At 43.4% G+C, this 27149-nt stretch overlaps 1 protein-coding gene across 1 annotated transcript in view; it reads right to left on the bottom strand.

Annotated features, from left to right (window-relative positions):
- Positions 1-16458, bottom strand: part of LOC149445618 (mucin-5B-like) — a 124644-nt gene extending 108186 nt beyond the window's left edge. The window contains exons 1-4 of the mRNA XM_089653504.1: positions 16305-16458; positions 13049-13150; positions 7586-7690; positions 3799-3963 (exon numbers count right to left, since the gene is read on the bottom strand). Of these exons, the coding sequence (XP_089509630.1) occupies positions 3799-3963; positions 7586-7690; positions 13049-13150; positions 16305-16458 (526 nt within the window). The remainder of the gene's footprint in view (positions 1-3798; positions 3964-7585; positions 7691-13048; positions 13151-16304) is intronic.
- Positions 16459-27149: the final 10691 nt, after the last annotated feature.

The following is a 27149-nucleotide window of genomic DNA, read 5'->3' as shown; positions in this document are numbered from 1 at the left end:
AAGTGGAACTTAAGTATTCTCCCAGCAGGTGTGGCCAGGTGGAGCAGATTTCTGAAACCTTCTGATTGCTGGGAGACACCTGCTGGTAAACACTAAAACTGCAGCTTTCCACCCAGGGAAGCACAGTGCAACCAGCAGGTGAACCAGGTCGTGACAATATTCCAGAAGGGTGGCTGATAATGTTTCATGACATTTTGCATGTAAACAAGGCCAATTGCCTGTTATGGGTATTGTCATTGTTTACATATTTTGTTTATACTGTTTAACCACTTGCCTACTGGGTACTTTCACCTTCTTCCTGCCCAGACCAGTTTTCAGCTTTCAGTGCTGTTTCAATTTGAATGAATATTGCGTGGTCTTGCAACACTGTACCCATATGAAATGTTTACCATTTTTTTAGACACGTATAGCTTTCTTTTGGTGATATTTAATCACTACTGGGTTTTTAATTTTTTGCTAAACAAAGATAGGCTGCGCTGATGGTCACTGATGAGGCAGCACTGATGAGGCAGCACTGATGGGCACTGATGAGGAGGCACTGATGAGGCTGCACTGATATGCAGCACTGATGACCACTGATATGTGGCACTGATGGGCACTGATAGGCAGCACTGATAGGTGGCACTAATGCACACTGGTAGGCGGAACTGATAAGGAGGCACTGATGGGCACTGGTAGGCAGAACTGTTTGGAACCGATTGATAATATACATATTATTATCAGGATACACTGTTTATCAGTGTTGATGTCCCTGTGAGAATCACAAAGCAGAGAGATAAAAACCAGCATGTCCCCTAATAAAACACAACATAGTACACATCAGTCACACTCCCTATTACACAGTTAATCCTTTGATCACTGCATATGTTAACCCCTTCCTGCCCAGTGTCATTAGTACAGTGTTAGTTCTTTTTAGTAGCAATGATCACTGTATTAGTTTCACTGGAAATGTTAGCGGCACTCAGTCAGTCAGTTCCCTCTCAGTGTCAGTTAGTGTCAGAATGCCCAACGCAGTTCCACTATAAGTCGCTGATTGCCACCATTACTAGTATAAAAAAATTTAAAATCCAGTATATATACCGCCATTTATAGAAGCTATAACTTTCACGTAAACTAATTAATATTCACTTATTAGAATTTTTTTTATCAAAGACATGTTTTTTTAACTTTCAATTTTTTAGTTTATAGTGCAAAAAATAAAAAACCCAGCGATGATCAAATACCACCAAAAGAAAGCTCTATTTGTGTGAAAAATGATACAAATTACACTTGTGTACAGTGTTGCATGATCGCACAATTGTCAGCTACAGTAGCACAGTGTTTATAACAAAAAATGGCATGGTCATAAAGGAGGGTAAATTTTCTGGACGGCAAGTGGTTAACTTTTTTTTTTGCCATGCTTGCAGATTACAAGGAGCAGTTGTTTTTGCATGTTATTTTGTTTTTTATTTTTTCTTTATTTTATTTACAGTCACAATGTGTCTTTGTCATGTGAGCCATCATGTACATATGTCTGGGTGTGGATCCTGAAGAAGAGTATATGTCACACGAAATGCATTGATCTAAGAAGCCATTTATTGATAGCTATGTGCTGAAGTGATCTCTAAATGTACATTATCTGGTGGTCACATTTGACTTGTGTGAAATATATTTCTTATTTTTTTGTAATAAACTCTATTGATTTAACATAATTTTATTGTCTCTATGTGGTACAAGTCCCATTGTTTACCCTTTCGCCACAGGGGTGCCTGGTGGGCTGAAGAGTATTTGGCCCTGATTTATGTTAGGGATGACACACATAGAGCATATTCCAACCAGATAATGAACCCAGCCATTGCCTTTTCTTGAAATGATAATTCATCACATTTTACACTGGCTTTATATTAGTCGATAGGGGTTGTTTTATCAACAAACAGAGAATACGTACCTACCTTAGTGAATAAGGTGAAGCTATATTCAGTTTGCATGTTCAATCATGTGCAGGATGATTGCATTGAACACAGCATAATTTTATTCTGGGGTTGATTTGCTATAGGAGTTTACGCTGTTTAGCTTTGCAAGGGCATGCTTGCTTACATTAGGGAATGTGGTGCAAATTACATTTGCAAATAATGTCTAATCAAGTGCAAGGAAATATAAAAAAAATATATTTTGCTTGCACGTTTGGATGGTTGAAGTCAGCAGAGCTTCACCTCATTCACTAAGCTTAGTTAACATTTCCTTGCAAAGAGAAAATCCATTTTGGTAAGTGAAAAGCCTTTAATAAAAATCAACCCTATTCTCATTGAGTAAAATAAACTCTATAAATCCATGATTGTTAAAGTCAAAGTTGCTCAGTCAGTAATTGGGTAGTTCTTAAGGTTGGTATACAACAGGAACTAGGAAAATTTTTGCTGTCTGTTCAACAAAAGCCAGTCTAACTATTGGCACGTCAATAGGTGCTGCCAGCTGCAGCGCTGATCTTTGTATTCTGATAGTGGTGGTGATGGGAATTGAGGGGGTTTCACTCGTACTCTGACAGCGGGGACTCCCCTACTCCCATCAGAATACAGTATATCCTGTGTATACCTTGCTTTGATATATGAGTTTTGCATTGTTTTGATTTTTATTCATCCATATTCGTCTTTGTTTTTGTTTTTTTTTAATATAATCCCTAGCACTTATTTGCATCAACACATAACTTCATAGAATTTCACAGCACTGTTGTTAAATTACCAACTGTTGGACCCACAAACTAAGTAATATCAATTGTCAACTCCTTTAGTAAATTAACCCAGTACAAACAATACCTCCTTGGTATAAATCATTGTATGCATGTCGTATATTGCCTTTAGGCTCCATGCACATTGGGTGTTTTAATAACACTAGTAACACTAGCTGTGTAAAGTCACGTTAAAAACGTGAGTTTTTCAGCATTTTTGCATTAGCGGTTATCTGTGTTTTGCCGTTTTTTTGCGTTTGCGTTTTTTAGGGTTTTTTTAACCAACAAAAAATTTAGTTTGGCTCAAAAAAGTACAAAAACACCGGTTAGCCACGATTTACCGTGTTTGGCTGCATTTTTCAGCGTTAGAGCATTTTTACAGCTAAAAAACTCCTCTAGAAACCCACTAGTTCTGTTTTTTTTCCAGCAAAAAAATCCCCCAGCCACAAAATGCTGATTACAGTCTATGTGTGCATGGACACATAGGATAACATGCTGGGGAGTTTACTGGCTGTAGGAAAAAAATGGCAAAAGCCAAAAACAGCAGCTGTAAAAACATCCAATGTGCATGAGGACTTATACTTGGGAAGTATTTGTACTACTAAACGTTATATAACTGTCCAAAGAAGCATAAAAACATGGTGGTTTTAAAACCACTTTATGTCTGTCTGGTTAATATCCTTTTAAGGGCCAGTTCACACCACAAAAAAGCACTTCAGATGTGTTCTGATGCGTTTTGCTTACAGTTCACACCATACTCCATTCCGGTGCATTTTTGATGCGATTTCCTGTATTCCAGTACAGTTCTGTGCAGAAAAAATGCAGCATGTTCTACTTTTTTTTCTGCCCTGGAAACTGACTTGAACTGGCTGCACTGGTATGAACTAGGGCCATTGGAATACATGGAAAACACTGTGCATGCTTTTTTGATGCAAAAAAAAAAAAAAAAAAATGCACTGAACTACATCTGGTGTGAGCCAGCCCTAAAAAGAGTTCTCAGTATTTTGCATTTTCCCACTATGAGTATGGAACGTAACAAGATATGCGTGTGTGTATATTTCTCTCTCATACAGGTTTGTATAGAAAAGGCCACTTACAACTCTCCACATTGATAACACAAGGATCTTGAAAGATATAATCAATATTTCGACACAGTGCAGATACTTTCCACGTGTTAACAAAAGCTGCAGCCGTGCCCTCAATCACTCCACTGATAATCTTCAAGTCATCTCTCTGGGCGCTATTAAAATTTCCACAAATTCCTGAAAAATAACAACAGGGTTAGAGTGTACATTGTAAGAATGTATATGTCTGCAATTCAAGGATATTTTAACTGAATACACTGTATAGAATGCAAAAGCATGATTCTTTATATATTCTATATCAGAGGCGTAGCTTGAAGCTTTTAGGCCCCAATGCAAAAGTTGACCTGACCAACCCCCCCAACTACCACCTTCCAATTCTACTGCATACCAAAATGTCTGCCAGGATACTGCCATTGCGGGCCAAGATACTCCTGCTGCCGGCCTCATGTGAACACAAGATGGGGGCAGGCAGGCCACACTCTGAGATGTTAGGTGAAAGAAGGGCTTTTATGTAAAAGAGGAGACTCAGAGAACCCAACCTAGGCCCTGCTCACCCACTAACTTTCAGATTCACATACAAGCCCCCCCTTTCACCTGACAGCTCAGAGTGTGTCCTGCCTGTCCTCACCTTGCGTCCATACGCACAGTTGAGCAGGGTGGGGTTGGGGCTGTACTGGGCTGAGCGGGTGAATGAGCACAGAGTGAGCTGCTGGGGGAAAGGGCACACCCCGTCACCCTGTGTAGGTGAAACCGAGAACTCAGAGGGCCCAGCCCCTCTGAGTTTACTGAATTAACTATACAGGGTGATGTGGCAAGTGCTTTTCCCCAGTGACACAGTGCAAAACCGAATGTGACAGGGAGGCCATATGGGCTCACTGGAGCAAGGGTGAGGTCACCATTGCGACCTCTGAAAACCCTCAAGCTCCACCTGTGGCAGCAGTGTGTACACTACTATATACAGTATGTATGTATATATATATATATATATATATATACATACATATACCCCTGAAAAATATAGGAAATGAAATAAATAAGAAAAAATTTAACTATACATGTGCTAACTTCACCAATAGTGACCAAACACAAATTATATAACAAAATTATATACACACATCTGTGAATAAAGCCTGAGATTTGCTCTATTCACAAATGTGTGTATATAATTTTATATATGATTTTGTATACTGAATTTAATTAGAATACTTGGTCACTATTGGAGGAGTTAGCAAATCTATATTTTTAAATTATATATACAGTCCCTGTCCATAGACCTTTGTCCATGTAGCAGGTCTCTGGAGCTCAGCTATCACATGCTCAGTGAACCACCCTCATCCTCCTCCTCCAGCCGGGCCAGCCCCTTGTAAACTCCCTTCCCACCTGAACTTGGGGGGCTCCGGCTCTGTGTAATGGGCCACCTATGGGGGCAGACAGTGGCTCTGAAGAAGGTGAAGCGTTGCAGCAAGAACCAACTGGTGTCTCAACAGAGCTTCTGGGCTGAGCTTAACTTCATCCCGTGTAAAACCTAATGGGAGAGCCTGACAGGGAGGCCATACGGGCCATCTTGAGCATGGGTGGGGTTGTTATTGCAACCCCTGAAACTACGTCCATGTTCTTTAAAAAAAAAACATAAACCAACGATACTAATAAATGCAAGTTTTGTTTTTAACTATCACCAACGATGGTTCAAGTTTACTATAAAATCCAAAGATTTCAAGTAAGGTTACCTCTGAATGTCCTGACATCAATGTATCCAGGAAAAATTTGTTTTTTTTTATTCACCGCAAAATCCCTTTCATTAAAGGACATAGTTCTTCCTTACTCTTGACTGTAGGGTTATAGCGCCATGTTGAGGAGTAGGACACTAGATAGAAAAAAAATAACACACCACTGCCTATGGGCAGTCCTAATTGATAGTCAGCCCTCTCTTCTATAGGCAGCTCAGTTCATCAGAAAGCAGTACAAGAGGTGGGTACTGTGCTTTTCAATGAACTTAGAGAAAAGGATTTTACAGGGAATAACAGAAAATCCTGTTTTCTCTTACTTTCATTGAAGCTTGTGTAGGGGCATCCCAAAGCTGGGCCTCATTTAGGGGTGGGTAACCAGAGAAAGAACATGCAGCCACACCCAAAATTCCCCCAGAGAAGAACAAGAGGACTCAAACAGATGCCTGCAATACTTTGTGAACAAAGCACTCTTCCAAAGATGGATAAACATCAACTTTGGAAAACTTGGTAAAGGTATGCACAGAGACTGGGTAGCTGCCCTGCAAACTTGAGACACAGAGACCTAATTTCGGAACGCCCAGGCTTGGATCCCTTGTTCAAGGGGCCTGGTGAATGGAAAAGCTGCTTGTGGGCAGAGAAGGATGGACCCTGCTAGTGGCATGACTTCCCTTTCCAGAATGGCAGGAGAAAAGCACCTCCCCAAAAAGCATCTCCCCCTAGAAAGGTAAATTGGCAAAGGCTTTCTTAGATGTCTGTCAGCAGACCAACATTTAAACCAGAGGACTCTAAGGAGAGCCACATCTGAAGTGGAGAGCTTGGACATCAGTGGGGCTGCATCCAGGAATGCATAACACACATACCTGAGGCCCTAGACCAGTTAGTCCACCAGTTCCACATAGACCGGGTAGACCCCTCCTTACCCAGACCTTGGCATAAGAGCTTAGCCCACTCAGTAGGCATTTGAGACATAAGGGCCGTGGTCCAATCTTTGTAAACAAATTTATGACAATAGGCAGGGTAAGGAAAAACCTTAGCAGAATGAGCTGGATTGTTAGTGTCAAAGGGAACTGCCACTTCCTTGGCAGCCCCAGAAGTATCCTCAATTTTTAGGTTCTCCCACAGAGAGGTAATGTGTGTGGACAACAGTGCCTTCTCTCTAGCAGCAACGGTGACATAGGAATCGTGTTCACAATCGGAGGGATCAGAGGACCACATTCTCCAGGTCCTCAGGAAAAACTGGATCCCCTGTGGTCTAGCTGAACTCCAGCTTGGAATCATTTGAGGGGGGAAGAGTGTGTCCACTACACTAAAGAGGAAGGCCGCATGGAGAAGAGCACAAAGCGAGTCCAGATCCAAAGGGAGACATCGCCCCCACATACACAGACCATGCACTAGTGGGCTACAAAAAGAACCACCGCCAGACAGCTACAAAAGCATAACCACCAGGGGGTCCTAGCCAAAATGGTCACCAGCAATGTCCCTACCAAAATGGCCTCCCATTGGACAAAACCAGGCCAGACTAAGCAGGAGAAAGTCTTCCCAAAAAGGCTACCAAACCAGTCCGCTCCAAAATGGTTGCCAAACCAGGCACAAGTAAAATGGCCACCACTAACACATACAGGCTCCACCAAAATGGCCACCCTAGCCACACAAAAATGGCCACCAGCTGCCTACCTAGCATATGGCAGCTGCTGGTGGAAACACAAGGAAACCATGCATCTGCCAACTGACGCCAAGCAACTGGAGAGCAGTCCCCAAGCCTACCCATGGACCAGACAAAGCCCTTCTCGTCCAGGCCAGGACACTCCACAGGGGACTGAGAGAGAGAAGAAGGGGGGGAGTGGGAGGACTGGGCCTGGGCAGCCTAGGCCTGGAGGGCAGGAGAAGACTCTGCAGAGCCGAACACCCCAGGGAGTACCCTCAGTCCACCACCAAGCCAAAGGGGGGTGCATCTACTTTTTAGGGGAGGTAGTGGGTAACACTCCTGAGACAGACTGGGGGCTGTCAGCCAGGGAAACTCTGTAACATGGATGACAGGTGCTCAGTCATATGTGTCCACGCTAGATGTTTACCTTGATGGCTGCCCTGGTCCAGAATGGGGCTGTCACAGCATGCCCTCGCTGGCCAGGCTGGGGTGACTATTGGATCTAGATTATCCAGCCTTTCACCCATTCCGACTGTTGATTGAAGATGCTCACAGAAAAAATTTTCAGAAAAGGAAAACAAATATGGAACCACAGGTCCTAGCAGGGAGATAGGTCCTTAACTCTTACACTAGGCAGAAAATAGTGGGCTGCCTATAGGAGAGAAGGGTTGAATATCATTTAAGGCTGCCCATAGGTGGTGCTGTGTTTTTGTTTTTTATGCCTAATGCCCTACTCCTGAAGGTTGCCCTGTAACCCTACAGTGAAGAATTGAAGAACTGTTTCCTCCACTGAACATAAGAGAACATTAAACATGAATTAAAGATAAAAATTGTTTCTAAGTATAGTATGACCCAATGCACAATGAACCTTGTGGACATGCTGAGAAACAACAGTGATCTTCAAGCAGCATATATCTGTACTTCTGAACACCACAATCATAGATACTCAGAGTCTGCTGCCCATGAAAGATCTCTCAAGGGCTTCAGAACTGGCTTTCACTCCAGATTACATGAACCTGTTGCTAGGATGGTAGGAACAGCAGGCAAAGGGAGTATTGATAGGTATGCCAGCTAAGCAAGTTGCAATGTTATATAGAATTTTTTTTTTGTTTAAGACAAATTTTAAGTCAGTCTTAAAATTAATTTTTACTAAAAGTAACACAGAAGTTGGTAATTAATTAATACATTTTTGGCTCTCACTAACCTAAATCAAATCTTTTGCTTTGCCAATGCAGGGCGAGCAACAAATTAACTTTAATGCAATGTCCACATAAGCATATACAGTAGTTATCTTGACTACAGTAGTGTAGAAGAGATGTGTTGTTAAATACTAACAAGCCCAAAAACATACTTACCCAACTTCCGAAAAAAAACCCATTTCCCAACACTCCCTCCACCAATAAAAAGACCACACTTTGTTGGAGTAAAATGGCCTTCACGGCCTTTTATTAACAATTTAACTTAAATATACAGAAAACATTCCTTAAAACAGAAACCTCCAAAAACTTACGGAATGAGTTGTTAGTCTAGGCAGGCACCCAAAACAATATTGATCTCCCCCTGCGGAGCCTTCACCTTAATGTTCCTACTAGGCCTCCAGCTGCAACGCACCGACTCGGAGACAAGAACACACCTTCCGCAGGTAGACCTCCACCTTCCAGTTAAACCTTGGTTAACTGGAATTTACCCGGGCACACCATACCACAGATGGGTCCCAACCATACACTTATCATCACAAACCATTAACAATCTACCAAGACCAATAACTGCCACCAAACTAAATAAGCCAAACAGAACAAACACCCCAGGGGAGGGTGGGTGGGAACTTCTCTCTTCAGCTGCTAACCAGCACTGGCTTGCCCGACCCCCCAGCACTCCCCCAAGATACAGGATGATCCCACCCAAACCTACTAACACCAATCAAGTAACCATACTATCTTTTTTAACCCTTCTCCTTTAACTTAACCCTTTCCTGTCTTTTCTCCCTCTTCACCTAGTCATGTCTGCCCTGCGCTATTCTTTTCTTTCTCTCTTTCACTATGGGCACCGCTTTCTTTCACTCCCTTGATGCTCTGTTCAGTTGCAAGGAGTGAAAGCAAAGCAATGCATACGCTAGGATTCACTGGAGTCTTAGCTTACAGAGTGTTATGGACTCTCTGTGTGAAATAGTTCTGAATGAACAGTTAGTATTTGAAAAATAAATGTAGGTATACTTCATCCTTTACTGAAAAACAAATGTAGAGGCAAACATTTTTATTTGTTTCTTCCACGTTAACCGCTTTCCGACTGCCCTATAGCAGAACTACTGCAGGAGGGCTGCGCAAAATCATGTATATATGTGTGATTTTGCACTGGCATTGGTGGCTACAGCTGTCGATTACCAGGTCCCGGAAGGAGATTCCACGCTAGCACCCAGCAATCGCCAAGGAACACTGACAGGGGAGAGGTCTGTATGTAAACAATACAGATCTCTTCCCTGTCAGTATCAGCATGCTGCTTTGTAATGCTCTGCATAGCAGAGCAATACAAAGCAGCATGCTTACATAGTAATACACACACAGCACAAATATAAAAATTGCTGCGCTGCATCTCCCAAAAACTACTTTAAATAATTAATGAAATGAATGCATGAACTCCCTACTACACAAAGGGTCCCCACAAATGTGCAAAAGCTATAATGCCCTGTGGGCTGGCAATTATATTCCTCCTCCCCAGTGACTAAATCCCAAATAAACCAATAAGTAAATACAAGGTGCTTAAAGGACAATAGTGCTAAAAATAGCACATATTGGAGGTTCTGGAGGAGTTTTGTTGCAAACGATTGATCTAGAGGTGTTTCCACTATGGAGTCTGTCATCAGTGTATAGAGGTGACAAGACCACACAGATAGCCAACTTCTTGCAGGAGAGCACTGCAACATCTCATGCGATATTTGTCCTACCATTCCAGGTGGTCAATTATCTGTGGTGAGTGGGGCTCTGGAGGGGGAGCACTAATTGGAGCACTACACACATAGAATTGCTGTGGATAAGAAGATTTACTACTGTATCACTTAATATTCACACTTGATGCGGATGGGGGGTTTTTGGGGTTTTTTTGGGAATTGTCAATTTTTTTTGGAACTTGTATATGTTTGCACAATTCAAGGGACTTTAATATATATATACACACACACACATATATATATATATATATATATATATATATATTGTTATATACAATTTCACTGTATACACAGTTTCATGGAATATATATGTGCTATTTTTAGCACTATTGTCGTTTACGCACCTTGTATTTACTTATTGGTTTATTTGGGATTTAGTCACTGGGGAGGAGGGATATAATTGCCAGCCCACAGGGCATTATAGCACATGCACATTTGTGGGGACCCTTTGTGTAGTAGGGAGTTCATTCATTTATTTAATTAATTAATTCAAGTAGTTTTTGGGAGAGGCAGCTCAGGAATTTTTATGTTTGCACTCACACATTTGTTCACTGGTACACATTTGTGATTTTGCTAGCAGCAGCCAGTCTAATTGATCAGTCCTCTGCTCAGGTTATACTCACACATAGCTAACTATTTGAGCACCACAGATGTTAACCCTTTCCTGCCCAGTGTCATTAGTACAGTGTCAGTGCTTTTTATTAGCACTGATCACTGCATTAGTGTCACTGGGGATGTCAATGGCAGTTAGTCAGTCCCCCCCCCAGTGTCAGAATGCCCGCTGCAGTCCCGCTATAAGTCGCTGATCACCGCCATTATTAGTATAAGAGAAAAAATATATATTTCAGTATATATACCTCCATTTGTAGACACTATAACTTTCACGTAAGCAAATTCATTTACACCTATTGGGATTTATTTTAGCCAAGACATGTAGCAAAATACATTTGGGCCTAAATTTATGACGATTTTTGATTTAAACATTTTTTATTGGATATGTTTTATAGCAAAAAGTAAAAAATATTGTTTTTTTTTAACAAATTGTTGGGGTTTTTTTGTTTATAGAGCAAAAAATAAAAAATGCACAAGTAATCAAATACCACTGAAAGAAAGCTCCATTTGTGGAAAAAACAAATACATAAATTTAATTTGGGTGCAGCGTTGCATGACCATGCAATTGTCAGTTAAAGTAACGCAGTGCCATATCGCAAAAAATGGCCTGGTCAGGAAGGGGGGTAAATCCTATGGAGGGCAAGTGGTCAAAGAAAATACTTTTTGGTGGCATGCTTTGTTTCACAGAGTTAAACAGTTTTGCCATTGCATAACTGACAATAGTGGAATATTGTACAGTATGTGTTCACGTGGTAATGGACGCTGAAAGGTGAAGATAAAAGGGGACCATGGTATTTTATTTAGATGAGTCCATGTCATTTTCAAAGTAAATGAATCATTTCGGTGATCCCATAAAGTGTCTCATCTTTTACAAATCATTCTTTCCAATGCCCTCTTCTTTATCATATAGCATGTACTGTATATGTGAAAAAGTGTGTCACAATAAGCCACAGCGTTTAAGATCACATCCACCATGCTCATGTCACTTCTGTGAAGATGCCTGTATTTGCTAACCAGGCAAAAAATTCCAAGGTCTCCCTGCCCTTCTAACTTGCTCATCTTCCTCCCTCCCCCCACCCCTGATCATCGTGTTAATATGGTATTCGGGGGTGAATAATGACCCTGGAATTCTTGGTGGACTAAATACAGTGGCTGTTCTGGGATATTAACCCCTTTACGCCCGCCCTGACATCCCTTTAACCAATTCTGAACACCCGAGGAGGTGGGAAGGATGTGTGCACTCTCAGCACATTAATATCGTCTGCTCAGAGACGCATGACTAGTGCACCAGAGATAGGTTCATCCAGACCCCACTACACCACCATTACCCTTCCATACCAATCCCCTTTACCTACTATACTTACAGAAAACATAACACCAATTTTGGAGTAAAATGGCCAACACGGCCTTTTATTAACAAATCAAGTTTAAACACATCAACCATGCCTTATAACAGAAACATAAAGAGTTGTTGTTGGTCTTTGAAGCCACCCCCAAAACTATCCGAAATGCACCTGCGGACAACCATATTACACTAGGCCTCCAGCCGCAACCAACCAGCTCGGAGACAACCATACCGTCCGCAGTGCAGCACCACCACCTTCCAGTTAAACCTTGGTTAAATGGAATGTTCCTGGGCACACCATACCAACGATGGGTCCCACACCATTTTTGTACCTCCAAGATAAGAACCGCCTCTAAGGACCAACCACCACCACAGCACGATGGGTGAGCCCTTACCCATGAGTGCCACGCCACAAACAAACTGCCCTCTGAACTCCGTCCTGTAGACCCAGAGACCATAAATCCGTCCCAACCGCATTCAGATGCACCGCATCACTCCAAAGATACCACCAAGTATCCACCTCCAGCTCCAAATGCCGGACCACCAGCCCCCCATTGCGGATAAAGAAGCACCCCACCTCCTTGTTGACCTTCAGATCGTTGCCACCCTCATGAAGCACCAGGATATCCGGTGGCTATCCCGGCGAGCCAAACGCTGCACCTCATGTAGCACACGACCCCACAACATATCCGGCACACCTATCCAGCGGACAGAAGCCTCCTGCCTAGCCAACCCCAGCTGCTTACCAGTAGGCCTCACATCAGCCCGCCTGGCCCCCCAAAAACACATAGGAGTGACCCAGGATCCACACCAGGCCCCACCGCTCCATCTGAAAGAAAAGGACAATCAATACCACCCGGGACAATACATAACCCAGACAGGACAGACACTCCCCCCAGGCCAGGGACAACAGAACACAGGACCCACCCACTAGTCCCCCAACAGATGTGGATGAACGGACAGGCGAAATCTCAGTGAATCCCACCTACCAATACGTGTGACCACATCATCCGACAAACCCCACCTGGCAGCCTCCGTAGCAGCCCCTATCCAAAATGAATGCGAAGCATACAAGGACGCATCCAAACCAGCTGCCGTTAAACACCGTCGAAAAACTGACGCAAATTGAAAGTGAAATAAAGAGGACCCATCAGCGTGCTTGAAAAATGACCCCTGCCCCACCGGACGATGGGATAGAAACTCTTGCACCGCACCCACCGGGCACAAAGGAGATGCTGGAAGAGCAAAGAACCGCACCCATGCACCACTCCCCAAGTGGTCCGTCCTAGACCGATGGACGAGTACCTCCACCCAGTCAACCAAGCACACAACCTCATCCCCCAATAACTCCAATAACTGATTTAGACGGACTACCGAGCTCACCAAGACGCAATGTCCCAAAAAGGCCACCGCAAAGGCCGCCCCAAACAAACACCTCGAAGTCCGAAGAACACACAGACCGCAGATGCTCAAACAAAGACCCCAACAACTCAAAGGACACCGGACGTCGTGAATCCCTACAGCAATGAGCCCTATGGTAACCCCAAAGGGCCTGTCGAACCCAAAAGTCTTTTGTGAAATCCCGACACCCCTGCAACTTAAAGAAGAAGGCCAAACCAGCCAGCCGGCGATCCAACGCAGCAGCCGACACCCCCCGCTCTAAGTTCCTTGCCAAAAATACAACACAGCTAAACCCACCTCAGGCCCCCATGGATCAATATTGACCTGTTGCAGCAGGTCCAGCCACTCCCGCCAGAAGTTGAGTATGCAGACCATGTCGCCTCACTCACCGACTGCCAGATCTGGCCTGCAACGACCCCAAGGCAATATCCCACAGCCAGTCGGGACAAGGAACCCCGCGGTGCTCTCTGAATGTGTCCCACTGAAAATGAGACAAAGCGACAGCCAGAGTGTGATCGACCCCAGGGAGATGCACAGCATGGAGAAAAACGGTCAGCTGCAGGCAACACAACACTAAATGGCGAAGCAGGCCAATTACCGGCCGCGAAGAAGCTGAGACCCGATTGATGACCTGAACCACCCCCAAATTGTCACAGTGAAAATGAACCTTTTTATTCCGAAAATGCTCCCCCCACACTTAAACCGCCAGCACCACCAGAAAAAGTACCAACAGCACCAAGTTACGAAGACAAACCCGCCTCCCGCCAGGAAGCAGGCCACGGAGCCGCACTCCACCAACCCCGGAAAAAGGCCCCATATCCCGCGGAAGCCGCCGCATACGTGAACAAATCCAGGTCAAAATTGCTCCCAGGGCCAGACATCCACAGAGCCCGCCTGTTGAAGGAATCCAAAAAGGTGTACCAAATCTGAAAGTCCGCCCGATGCTCCCGAGTCAAGCGAATAAAATGTAAAGGGGAGGTACCCCCTGCCGTCGCCAATCGGCGGCAGAACACCCGACCCATCGGCAGGATACGGCAAGCGAAGTTAAGTTTTGGCCAACAACGACTGCAAGGCCCGCAGCTGAATCTTATGCTTGCCCAGTACCCCACGAATCCAAAACAATGCCCAGGAAAGTAATCACCGAAGCCGGGCCCTCCGTCTTGTCCAATGCCAGTGGAATGCCGAAACGTTTTGCAATGTGTTGCAAAGTGGCCAGCAAAACTGCACATACCCCGGAAGCTGGCAGACCCACACAAAGAAAATCATCTAAATAATGGATGACCGAATTCCCCCCGAGACATCCTGCACCACCCACTCCACGAACGAACTGAACTTCTCGAACAAAGCGCAGGATATAGAACACCCCATGGGAAGGCACTTCACAACGTAAAACGAGCCCTCCCAACGACAACCCAAGACATGAAAACTGTCCGGATGTACCCGCAACAGCCGAAACGATGACTCAATATCCAATTTCGCCATGAGCGCACTGCGCCCATACCGACGAACCCAGAAAAACTGCCGCATTGAACGACATATAATACACCGAACATGACTCTGGATCGATGAAGTCGTTCACCGACCCCCCTTTCGGGAAGGACAGGTGAGGAATTAACCGAAACGCATTAGACTTCTTTTTGGGCACAACCCCCCAAGGGAGAAAAAGAAAACGGGCCGCCCATGCGTTCCAACCCCACTTCCTTCCACTTCCTTACGCAACTTAGCCGAAACCACCTCTGCATACTGCAAGGCCGACCGTGAGTTCCGAGCTAAGGGAGGAATCGAAGTCAAAGTACACGGGATGTGGAAACCCTCCGAAAACCCTGCCGCCAGCAGCACAGCGGTTGCCTGATCAGGGTATCTATTTAGGAAAGGCCGTATCCTTTCCACCCTCACCGGCGTCATCCCTTTTACCCGCATGCTCTCCGGAAAGGCCTCTACCCCGCTTGAAACAGCGCAACAAAGAATGGGTGCCACCGCAACCGGAACATTTGTGCTTAAAACGGCAGGACCCTCCGAAACGACAAGCACCCTCTTGGAACCGCCAGCAAAAACTCCTACGCTTTGAGGCCGATTGTCCCGGGGAGAACGAACCACCGGCCCCACCCTGAAAAAACAGACCAGAGGGCTGCCAAAACTGTTCATCGTACCGCAGCCCTGCGATCCCCCCTTAAACCCTGTGAGCCTCGCTAATAGCGTCAATGTAACAGAAAAACGCCGAGCAATGCTCAGGGGCCTTTTCCCCAATGACACTGGCCATTGGGGAAAAGGCTAAAGCCCGCAACCAATTAGCAAAATTACGCGGGATAAACCGAAAAACGCCGCTTCTCCGCTTCCTCCCGCCTGCCCTCGTCAACCCTCGACCCATCGACAGGCAGACGCTCCAAGAGCAAGAGCGTGAAGATCTCGACATACACACCTCTCCAAATCTTCTCTCGTACATCCGAATGTAAGTGCGCACCAAACGGGCCCTCGAACCACACATACACTGTGAAGCCGACCGGCCCTGGCACCCCCGCACCCTCACCCAAAACCGTGGATGGGGCCCAGAACACCGGTCTCCGCCGTAACCACCCTGACCCCGAACCCGGAGGAGAAGTAAAACACCAGGCCCCGCGCGTCCCCACTATCCTGCCCTAGGCCCCACCAGCAGGCGGGAGCCACACAGTAGCAGGCCCAGTGCCCCCACTACCGCAACAAGTCCCGCAGGCCGGACAGCAAATCGCAGACACCCGCACCAATAACTGACAAGAGGACGCCGCCCTTCGACACCGCAGAAGACCCCCAACATGTCCCGGAGAGCAGATGAAAAGGAGAGAGCAGACCCAGAAACAGGTAACTCACCAGGCTGCCCAGGAGATGTCCCATCAGCCGTGCGTCCAAAATCCACCCGCGCCGAGCGGCCAGCTGTCGCCCCCGTATCGGGTTCCGACAGCTCGCCCTCAGATCGATCCTCATCCTCTCGATGACTGGATGGCCTACCAGTACCAGGAGCCATGGGTCCCGCAGGTCTGTGCTGCTCCCGCCTCCACTGGGCACTTGCCAGCCCTCTGCCCAGCGCTGCTCTTCATCCGGATTTTTTTTTTTTTGGAGCCGCAGCTCCATGCCTATCAGGGGGCCTGCCGGCTGCTCCTCCTTGTCATTGGAGGAGCTGTTGCCATCCCAACATCTCTGCACTGTGGGCCGGGGGGAGGGGCTTCTTTCCCGCGTCACCGTGTGACCCCGTCCGTCGAGCTCTGCCGGGGATTCCTCCCGGCCTCCCCGCGAGCAGAGGCAGGAGAGCGCCCTGCCAGCGGGGTCAGAGGGTCCCGAGTGGGGCTCCCGTTTTGGTGCTGAGCTCTCTGTGGTGGTGGTGGCAGGGGGGGGCCCGGGCCAAAGTGCTCCGGAGGCCTAGACCTCTGAGCACATGGGCGCTCCTGCCCCCCTGCCGCTGGTGACAAGCTCGGGTCCCGCAGTGAGGCAGAGACCCGGCTCTGCAGCCAGTACATCCCCTTGCAAGCCGCAGCTGGGCCAATAGTCCCTCCCTGACAGCTGCCACTGTCCGCAAACCGAGTCCCTCAGGGAAGGTCACCCTGGTAGAGGGCGGGAGGGAAGCTCTCTCTCCTACGTCCAGCTCCAACTGACGCCCCTCACCAGGACACCCCTCCCTAAGGTGCAGAAGACCCCACCTACACTCTCCCTCTACCAACCAGATCCCCCAGCTATCCTTTACCACCCCTTAATACTATTATTAACCCTTACATATCTTCCTTCCCACTCTGGGCTTAGTCATGCCTGCCCTGCGCTAATTCTTTTCTTCTTTTATCGCTGCGAGCATTTCTTATGTGTGGCGTATGGGCAATAAAGCCCACCCTTTAGCTACTACACATATGTGTTAGGTGATCATAAAGGGGATAACAACTGAAAGAGAGAGTAGAACAAGTGCTAGCATGTACTGCCTATGTGATCATTATACAGGGTAATTAGTGCCACCTGCCTGAGAGCAGTACAAGGCTTTTATGTTGGTCTTTTTCCTTCAGGCCCTGTTTATACCAGAGCATGATCAAGAAAGTTGTGTTTCTGTGCGTGTTTCCTGCACCGCACATGAACGTGCCTCCCTTACTAGATGTGTACGGGTGGCATTAATTGATAATGACACCCCAAAGGCACCTAGCAAGCACAACACGTTTGCACCACAGTACTATGCTGTTTAATGCGGTGCCATTTGTACATGTCAGACCTTGCACATTCCCATGCATTTGGCAGTCCATTAAAATGAATAATGTGTCAAAACCAGAACACGCAGGAACGTGTAAAAACACGAACGTTCTATTGTGAACCGGCCCTAAACTCCACATGCTACACAAGCCATATTGTATTTGAATGTTATTAAAAATTACCTTTCCTTTTCAAGCTGCAGCTCTGTAATTGTTTTGGAAAATTCAATGTAATATGGCAACTTGGAGGCCTTCTGTACACAGTTGTGTACAGAACTTCCCCATTAATGTCATATCTTGCTTGTGTGATTGTCTCACTGATTTTCCCAGAAGTCTGCACTAAGATATGTCAGGGTTTAGGCATCCTTTGCAACAAAAAAACTATTTTTTGAGATACACCCAAAGGGTTAATCACTTATACAGGGAGTCAGACCCTGCAGGTATATCAGCTGATTAATAATAAAAAAGTTACTTCCATTCAGATTGACTATGCACATTGACATAATCAAACAGCTATTTCTTCAGAGCAGAAACAGGTAGGTATCTGCAACAAAGTTTGCTAAAATCCTTGCTGTATACCATGATTACGCAGAGGGGATTTTTTTTAATCAACAAAAGTGGGGTTGCTCTTTAACAAACTGTTGCAGATTCCTACCTTTTGTTATTCTGAAGAAATAGCTGTTTGTCTGTGTCCATGTGGAAAGGGAATTTGTATGGGAGTGATGTCATAATTATCTGTCAGTTGCTGCACCTTCAGGGCTCTAATTAGGAAAACGTAAGGCTCTGCATCCCTTTCAGTATGATTTCCCTTTGGGAATATCTCAACAATCATGACATTTTTGTTGCAGGGGATGCTCAAAATCTGACTTGAACCTTAGTGCAGACTTCTGGGAAAATCAGTGAGTCAATCACACAAGCAGGAAATTACATATCTGAGAGGCGTTCTGTACACCATGTATACAGAACTCTTCCAGGTAGCCATACTGCATTGTATTTTACAGAAAATGACAGTGCTGCAGATTGAAAAGGAAAGATCATTTTTAATAACACTGAATTACAATATGACTTGTGTCACAATGGTATACATTATATTTTTTTTTATTTGCTAATTTTTTTCTTATTAGAGTGGAGTTACTCTTTAAAATTCTTGCAAAGTACAGAAATCATTCAGAGGAGAATACTTTTTTTTTTTTTCAACAAAAGTGGAGTTGCTATTTAAAAAAGGAATTGCATAGTTACATAGTTAGTCTGGCTGAAAAAAAGACAAAAGTCCGTCCAGTCAGTTCAACCATTTAAAAAAAAAAAAAACAACTTAAAATCCTATACCCACAGTTGATCCAGAGGAAGGCAAAAAAAACCAGCAAAGCATGAACCAATTTACTCTTGCAGGGGAAAAAAGTCCTTCCAGATTCCTTGAGAAGCAGTCGGATATTCCTTGGATCAGCTTTACCTAGAAATGTTAGTATCCAGTTATATTCTGTGTATCTAAAAAAGAATCCAGGCCTTTTTTAAAGCAATCCACTGAGCTGGCCAGAACCAACTCTTGAGGGAGTCTATTCCACATTTTCACAGCTCTCACTGTGAAGAAACCTTTCCATTTTTGGAGATTAAATTTATTTTCCTCCAGACGTAAAGAGTGCCCCCTTGTCCTCTGTAATGACCTCAGGGAGAATAGCTCTACACCGAGTTCACTATATGAACCACTGATGTATTTATACATGTTGATCATATCCCCCCTTAATCTCCTCTTCTCAAGAGAGAATGAATTCAGTTCCTCTAATCTTTCCTCATAGCTGAGCTCCTCCATGTCTTTTATCAGTTTGGTTGCCCTTCTCTGTACTTTCTCCAGTTCCCCAATGTTCTTTTTGTGAATTGGTGCCCAAAACTGAACTGCATATTCCAGATGAGGTCTTACTAATGATTTGTACAGGGATAAAATTATATCTCTCTCTCTGGAGTCTATACCTCTTTTAAAAAAGTGAGGATCTGGTGGAAAATAAAACCTAGTATGTTGCCATATCTCTAAATTTCATAAAAAAATCTATCATCCAATGACAGATAGATATTGCACTGTCAATTTTTCTTTTACAATAAAAAAAATTAAAAGCATATTTACCAGAAGTGAGATTTTTATAGGAAGGGTCCAGAACTACATACAGCTGCATTATAGGATTTAATTGAACAACAGCTTGCATCCCAATGTCCTTTGCATGAAAAATATAATAATCCTCTGCTGGTTCAAAGACAACATAAGATTCTGCAATATAAAATTACAAATAAATCATATATGTGAAAAATTTAAATCACCCATTTTGTACTGAATATGATCAAAAAGACAAAACTACAATTGCTATTAATCAAATATTAAAACAAACGGGAAGGCAAAAACAAATCCAAGACCTGAGGATATATAACTTTTCCAGGTCAAAACAATGTGAAGATGACATGCTAAACCCTATTTTTAATTTGCTTTATGGGTCACTTGCTAGCAGCACCACTGATTAGTTTTGTTTTATACGTGTTTACCTTTGGTTACGTCCTTTCCTGTACACACATAAAATAAGATACAAAGGTGTCCGTTTATGAACCAGCAGTAATAGATCGCTGCTCAGTTCTCCGGCATTCTTGGAGAACACAGTTCTCCTGTGAATGCTGTTTATGAAGCATATGTAGATCAGTTCTCCAAACGAAGGGAGAACGGTCTACAAACGCTGGAAAACGGCTGATTTTACTATAATCTCGCGAGATTACAGTAAAAGATCAGTTTACTAAACAGAGGTAAATTATCTCTGCTTAGTTTGTGGTCCCTCCGATTCTCCAGCTCTGGGCTGGAGAATCTGGAGGGAGAACACAGATCTCCAGTGAAGGGCTGAACATGTTCTCCTGATTGTCATAAACTGTGAATGACCAGAGAATAGCTGTGATCCTCTGAATCGCAGATATTCTCTGTGTCATAAACGGACACCTTAGACTTATGGTACTTGCTAGAATAATATTGAATAAGAACATACAATTACTGTTTTATAGTACTGAACATATTTTTATCTTCTTGTTTGATGACAATCTTACTTCAATTTACAAGACAAGATAGAATTGTGTTCTTATATTATTGCTTTATTTTTTATAGGAGTGTATTTTTCACAATGCCACACAGGTTTACAATATTGTTGTACTTCTCTTCACTTGCATTTTGTAATTGATAAATCAATAAAAAATGTATGCATAAAAAAAACAAAAACAGAAATCAAAATATACTTCAAGTTGAAAAATTCAAAAAGGTGTCATGCACATAACAGCATGGTAAAAAAAGGATTACAGTGTATGTAATTATTGTTACCTGCTTTATCCTTGCTTGTTGTTGATGGTCCATGAATATGACAATCTCATCTAACTAACCTAACACAATATTAACTAACTTCTTCTCATGCACTTTTCAAATTGACCGTGGCAATTTCCTCAAGATATGTAAAGCACAAATAAAAAAGCAATATCTGTTTGGACTTGTTTCCAAAAGTTTACTCCCAAAGGTACCCTGGTAGGTTATTTTTTCCCCTTGAATTAGCCATCGTGTGGTCCTGTATGACTATGTAGTCTGTAATATTACTTGTGGTCATAAAATTATTTACAGCGGTGTCCTCTGTAAAGTACCACATTTTTTTAAGCTCAGCTTCAGCCAAAGCATTTTATTTTATTTTGATTAGAACATAAAAGCTGTCAGATTTTTTGAGGAGGGGTTCCCTTCAGTTGGGAAACTTTTTCATTGGTGAAAAAGACAAAAGCACATCCTAGTAGACCAAGGAAGGGCTCAAATTCTGTCAATGTTTTTATGACTGGTTGGACCTTTCAATCCCAGAGACACCTGCTCCCCCAATTTTTTGGGCATTTTAAGGTTAAAGTATTTTCCAGGTTTTTAATGCTGTTTGTTTCCCTATTGTGGGAAATTTGCCCTTACTCTCTGTAAACAACATCTGAAAATGTTTTTATTGCTGTCCATGACTCTGCTCTGGTGACAAGCAATCCTCTGATTTCTTCAACTGACATCAAAGAGACAGAAAGGGAGGGAAGGAGCGCCGTGGTAGTTCATTGATTCTTCCTGTCAGTATATCTGCTTGCCCATACATCCCGTACGGCAGAGCACTACAAAGCAGCCTGTTTCCCTAGTAAAACACACACAGCACACAGTTAACCCTTTGATTGCCCCCCCATGTTAACTCCTTCCCGCCCAGTGTCATTAGTACAGTGTCAGTGCTTTTTATTAGCACTGATCACTGTACTATTGTCATTGGGGATGTCAGTGGCAGTTAGTCGGTTCCCCCCCCAGTGTCAAAATGCCCACCATAGTCTGGCAATAAGTCACTGATCGCCACCATTACTAGTAAAAAAAAGTAAAAATAAAAATTCCAGTATATGTACAGGTGAAACTCAAAAAATTAGAATATCGTGCAAAAGTTCATTTATTTCAGTATTGCAACTTAAAAGGTAAAACTAATATATGAGATAGACTCATTACATGCAAAGCAAGATAGTTCAAGCCGTGATTTGTCATAATTGTGATGATTATGGCTTACAGCTCATGAAAACCCCAAATCCACAATCTCAGAAAATTAAAATATTGTGAAAAGGTGCAATATTCTAGGCTCAAAGTGTCCCACTCTAATCAGCTAATTAAGCCATAACACCTGCAAAGGGTTCCTGAGCCTTTAAATGGTATCTCAGTCTAGTTCAGTAGGAATCACAATCATATGAAAGACTGCTGACCTGACAGTTGTGCAGAAAACCATCATTGACACCCTCCATAAGGAGGGCAAGCCTCAAAAGGTAATTGCAAAAGAAGTTGGATATTCCCAAAGTGCTGTATCAAAGCACATTAATAGAAAGTTATGTGGAAGGGAAAAGTGTGGAAGAAAAAGGTCATTCAAAAGTGTTGGGGACTTTCACAAGGAGTGGACTGAGGCTGGAGTCAGTGCATCAAGAGCCACCACACACAGACGGATCCTGGACATGGGCTTCAAATGTCGTATTCCTCCTGAACAACAAACAACGTCAGAAGCGTCTTACCTGGGCTAAAGAAAAACAGACCTGGTCTGTTGCTCAGTGGTCCAAAGTCCTCTTTTCTGATGAGAGCAACTTTTGCATCTCATTTGGAAACCAAGGACCCAGAGTATGGAGGAAGAATGGAGAGGCACACACTGCAAGATGCTTGAAGTCCAGTGTGAAGTTTCCACAGTCTGTATTGATTTGGGGATGCATGTCATCTGCTGGTGTTGGTCCACTGTGCTTCATTAAGTCTAGGGTCAACGCAGCCGTCTACCAGGAGATTTTGGAGCACTTCATGCTTCCTTCCACAGACGAGCTTTATGGGGAGGCTGACTTCATTTTTCAGCAGGTCTTGGCACCTGCCCACACTGCCAAAAGCACCAAAACCTGGTTCAATGACCGTGGGATTACTGTGCTTGATTGGCCAGCAAACTCGCCTGACCTGAACCCCATAGAGAATCTATGGGGCATTGCCAAGAGAAAGATGAGAGACATGAGACCGAACAATGCAGAAGAGCTGAAGGCCGCTATTGAAGCATCCTGGTCTTCCATAACACCTCAGCAGTGCCTCAGGCTGATAGCTTCCATGCCACATTGAGGCAGTAATTGCTGCAAAAGGGGCCCAAACCAAGTACTGAGTACATATGCATGCTTATACTTTTCAGAGATCCGATATTGTTCTATGTACAACCCTTGTTTTATTGATTGCATGTAATATTCTAATTTTCTGAGATTGTGGATTTGGGGTTTTCATGAGCTGTAAGCCATAATCATCACAATTATGACAAATCACAGCTTGAACTTTCTTGCTTTGCATGTAATGAGTCTATCTCATATATTAGTTTCACCTTTTAAGTTGCATTACTGAAATAAATGAACTTTTGCACGATATTCAAATTTTTTGAGTTCCACCTATATATACAGCCATTTTGTAGACTTTCATGTAAACCAATTAATTTACACATATTGGGAATTTTTTTATTCAAAGATTTTTAGCAGATTACATTTTGACCTAAATTTATGAAGAAATTTTATATTTAAAATGTTTTTACTGGATATGTTTTATAGCAAAAAGTAAAAAATATTGTTTTTTTTTGTTTATAGCACAAATAATAATAAACACAGAGGTAATCAAATACCACCAAAAGAAAGCTCAATTCGTGGGAAATAAAGCTCATAAATTTAATTTATGTACAGTGTTGCATGACCACACAACTGCCAGTTTAAATAACGCAGCGCCGTATCGCAAAAAATGACCTGGTCAGGAATGTGGGTAAATCCTCTGGAGGGCAAGTGGTTAAAGCGTATGTCCAGCCAAAACATTTTTAAGTCTAGCAGAGTGGAGAAGTGTTCAAGCAAATCTCCAACACCAACAAAAGTAAGGGAAGGCTAGAATACTTCTCAGCTTGCTGTCTGTGTTGTTGCATTCTTTCTTATGCTTCCTGTCTGAATAAATTGTTGCCACTCATGTATCCCTATGAACCAAGGGGTGTAAAGAGAAATGCAGAGAAGGCAAAGAAATACCTGCTGCTGCAACTAAGCAAATGTGTTTAGAAACAGAGCATATAGAGGAACCTATAACGAAGGGGAAGCTATTTATAAAAAAAATAAATGTGCATCTTTTTTGCAGGTTAAAAAATTAGCACTTTTTTTTTTACTAGGAGACTGCAAAGCATTGCACCCGCGATCAACACATCATGAGTGCAATGCAGGACTCCTGCAGACTGTGTAAGCTGTCTGCTTGTACCTTGTACGGGTCGGCAGTTACACAATGCCAGGAAGAAACAATTAACTACCTAGCGTGCTCAACAGCGCCCTGGTAGTTCATTGAAAACTATAAGCTGGCAGCCACAAAGTCTGTTGGTACTTGCAGTTCTGCGGTCAGAGAACTCTGTGAATGAATGACGTATTTTGTAACAGCAAGTGTGAGGAGAAGATCCCCGGCTCACTGATAGTGAGCAGCAGTGAGAACATGTTACATGTTCCACCCTAAAAATGGTGGAACATGTAACATGTTCCCAAAGGTGAACACTGTGGACATATTCTTTACGGACCTAGAGTGGAAATTTTGGAGCCCAATTATGCTGTGTTGCATTATTACATGAATGGTAATGGTGTGTTATGGTGGATGTTAATGTGCATTACAATAAGATAGCCCATTAAATTTAAAAAGACTACCAAGGCAATACAGCATAGCCAAAAATGGATATGGTCCTTTTTTTTTCAATGCAAACCATTGCATGTGTTCTGGTGCACTGCAGTATGAGTGCATTGCCCACTACTATATTATGCTCTGGGGTGCCATTAAAGTTTCATACCTGTATACACTGGTAGGGAAGCTGGCATTTCATTCACACTGACAGAACCATCAGAATATATATTCAAGGTCTAGGAAATAAAACATGTTAAAACATCTATAAGAACTGAATGAAAAAAGTAGATATTGTCCATCCTAATCAGGTGTATAATTGTATACAATGAACTAGTGAAATGTCAGAGAGGTTATAGGAGGCAAATGCTGGCAGTAGCAACCAGAACAAGTGGAAAAAGTGATTCTGCATTTCTATGTTATATATACAGATATAAAATAAATGCATTTATTATTATTAGATATGAGTTTAGGTTCAACAGCTTTTTTCCCAGAAGGAAGCTGTCAGCGCCAGGCCCCCCTGCAACCGTATTAAATACACAATTGATGGTTTCCTCAGTAACATCTAAACATCTAATGTAGGTGTTTGCTAGTCCTCTGTGATCAAGGCCTGATTATTGTTTGTTGACAGGTGGATATGCTTCTCTGTTACATATCATCCCTTTGTGCTAAAGGCCCTCTCTGACATGACACTTGGAGCAGGGCAGGCCAGTACATTGAGGGCTTATTAGCCCAGGTCTGGCCAGTGGTACATCTTAAACCACTGGCCAGTAGTCCATGATGTCCTTGCTTTTATAGAATATGTTAATGTGGATCCAGCAGCAGGTTTTATAATTTGTGCGAAGACATTGCAACAAAGGTCTAACATTTTTTAATACTAACAGACACTCACCGTTCCACCCATCAATATGGTGACTGAAAGTAGGCATACGCTGGTGTCTCTTAATCCACATTTTCTTAGATCTCCCAAGATGGTAAATTTGTCTTCCTTAAGTAGCAAGGAATTAAAAAGATCTAATTAGATTAAAAATAAGTATCTGTTGCAATGTTTTTCATTCAATAATTTAGAAAAAGTCTCAAAAAAGAAAATAACATTATACTATTATCATTATTACTTTATATACTATGATCCAATCCGTGCCCCCCCCCCCCCCCCCGCCCGACTTCTCTATCAAGATCAACAACACTATCATCAGTCCCACCCCTCACGCCAGGGTACTATGTGTAATCCTAGTCTCCAATCTGTTCTTTCAGCCCCAGGTCCAATCGCTGACAAACTCATGTAGACTTCACCTCCGCAACATCTCCAAGAAACGACCGTTCCTAACCTCGGAAACTACTAAGCAACTCATTCATTCCCTTATTATATCATGCCATGACTACTGTACTGTAACTCCCTCCTCACTGGTCTACCTCATCGCAGGCTATCCCCACTCCAGTCCATCATGAATGCTGCTGCCAGACTAATTCACCTTACTAGCCACTCTGTATCTGCCACCCCTCTCTGCCAATCCCTCTACTGGCTTCCAATTGCCCAATGGATAAAATTCAAAACACTAACACTGACGTATAAAGCCGTTCATAACACTGCCCCTAATTACATCACCGACCTTGTCTCTAAATACCACCCAAACCTTACTCTCCGCTCCTCGCAAGACCTCCTACTCTCTAGCTCCCTTGTCTCCTCCTCTCATGCTCGTCTCCAGGATTTCTTAAGGGCTTCACCCTTCCTCTGGAACTCCCCACCCCAATCTATCAGGCTATCGCCTACTCTGCTCACTTTTAGGCGCACTCTGAAAACCCATCTCTTCAGGGAAGCCTACCCCGACCCCAGCTAATACTGGAATCCTCTACTCTTCCTACCACTCCATCCCCCACAACTAATTACCTTTTGCACCACTATCCCCTCCCTCCTAGATTGTAAGCACCAAGGAGCAGGGACATCTAATCCCTTGTGTATTGAACTGTATTGTCTCCCTCCATAATGTAAAGCGCTGAGCAACTTGTCGGCGCTATATAAGTCCTGCATAATAATAATAATAATACAATCCTCTATAAAATACTGGATAACAAAAGAGGTCTTCTATATGCATACATCTAGTTATCTTCCACACGTGCCAAAATAGATTGAATGCCACATCCCACATCCCTATTATGGATTTGAGCTATATCATTCTCCTTTGTATACACAGAGCTGAAGAAGGTATTTTTTAGATTTGCCTGCTCTTTGTCCACAGTCACCAACTCTGAGTTATCTTGTCCATGCTCAGACCCGATATTTTTATTATTAATATATTTGAAGATTTA

The sequence above is a fragment of the Staurois parvus genome, unplaced genomic scaffold, assembly GCF_062004578.1.
Source record: "Staurois parvus isolate SC_StPar_1 unplaced genomic scaffold, SC_StPar_1.0 ptg000715l, whole genome shotgun sequence".
NCBI lineage: Eukaryota > Metazoa > Chordata > Amphibia > Anura > Ranidae > Staurois > Staurois parvus.
Note: the sequence above shows the minus strand (reverse complement) of the source record. Positions and strands in the feature narration are given on the sequence as shown.